The sequence below is a fragment of the Volvox carteri genome (assembly GCF_000143455.1).
Source record: "Volvox carteri f. nagariensis unplaced genomic scaffold VOLCAscaffold_43, whole genome shotgun sequence".
Taxonomy (NCBI): domain Eukaryota; kingdom Viridiplantae; phylum Chlorophyta; class Chlorophyceae; order Chlamydomonadales; family Volvocaceae; genus Volvox; species Volvox carteri.
The window spans coordinates 635,470-635,856 of record NW_003307586.1 but is presented as its reverse complement, the minus strand read 5'-3'; the positions used below and the strand labels follow the sequence as shown (position 1 = coordinate 635,856).

The window sequence follows — 387 nt, the reverse complement described above, 5'->3', positions numbered from 1 at the left end:
GGGAGGGCGTGGGGGGCTGGGGCTGGGCGGCCTGGGGCTCGGAGGCTTCGGACTAGGAGGGCGTGGGGGGCGAGGGCTGGGTGGTTTGGGACTGGGAGGTCTAGGGCTGGGAGGGCGTGGGGGGCTGGGGCTTGGGGGTAGTGGCGGACGAGGGCTTGGGGGTGGAGGGCGGGGTTTGGGGGGCGGCGGCGACGGCCGGACCCGCATAGGGCGTGGGCTTGGAGGGCTGGGTGGTGTTGGTGAGGGGGGCTGCGGGCTGGGAGGAGGCGGGGGCCGGGGCTTAGGTGGCCGAGGAGGTGGTAGGGGCGGTCTGGGTGCCCTAGGCGGCCTGCTCTTTTGTAATGGAGGCGGTGGTGATGGGTTGTGGAGGGGCTCATTGCGGGCTAG

The 387-nt window shown here is 73.4% G+C and overlaps 1 protein-coding gene across 1 annotated transcript in view; it reads right to left on the bottom strand.

The window, feature by feature from the left end:
- Window positions 1-100: 100 nt before the first annotated feature.
- VOLCADRAFT_95363 (uncharacterized protein) overlaps window positions 101-387 on the bottom strand; it is a gene marked incomplete at both ends in the record, with an annotated part of 6,114 nt that continues 5,827 nt past the window's right edge. Inside the window, one exon of the mRNA XM_002954443.1 lies at window positions 101-249. Coding sequence (XP_002954489.1) covers window positions 101-249 — 149 coding nt within the window. The remainder of the gene's footprint in view (window positions 250-387) is intronic.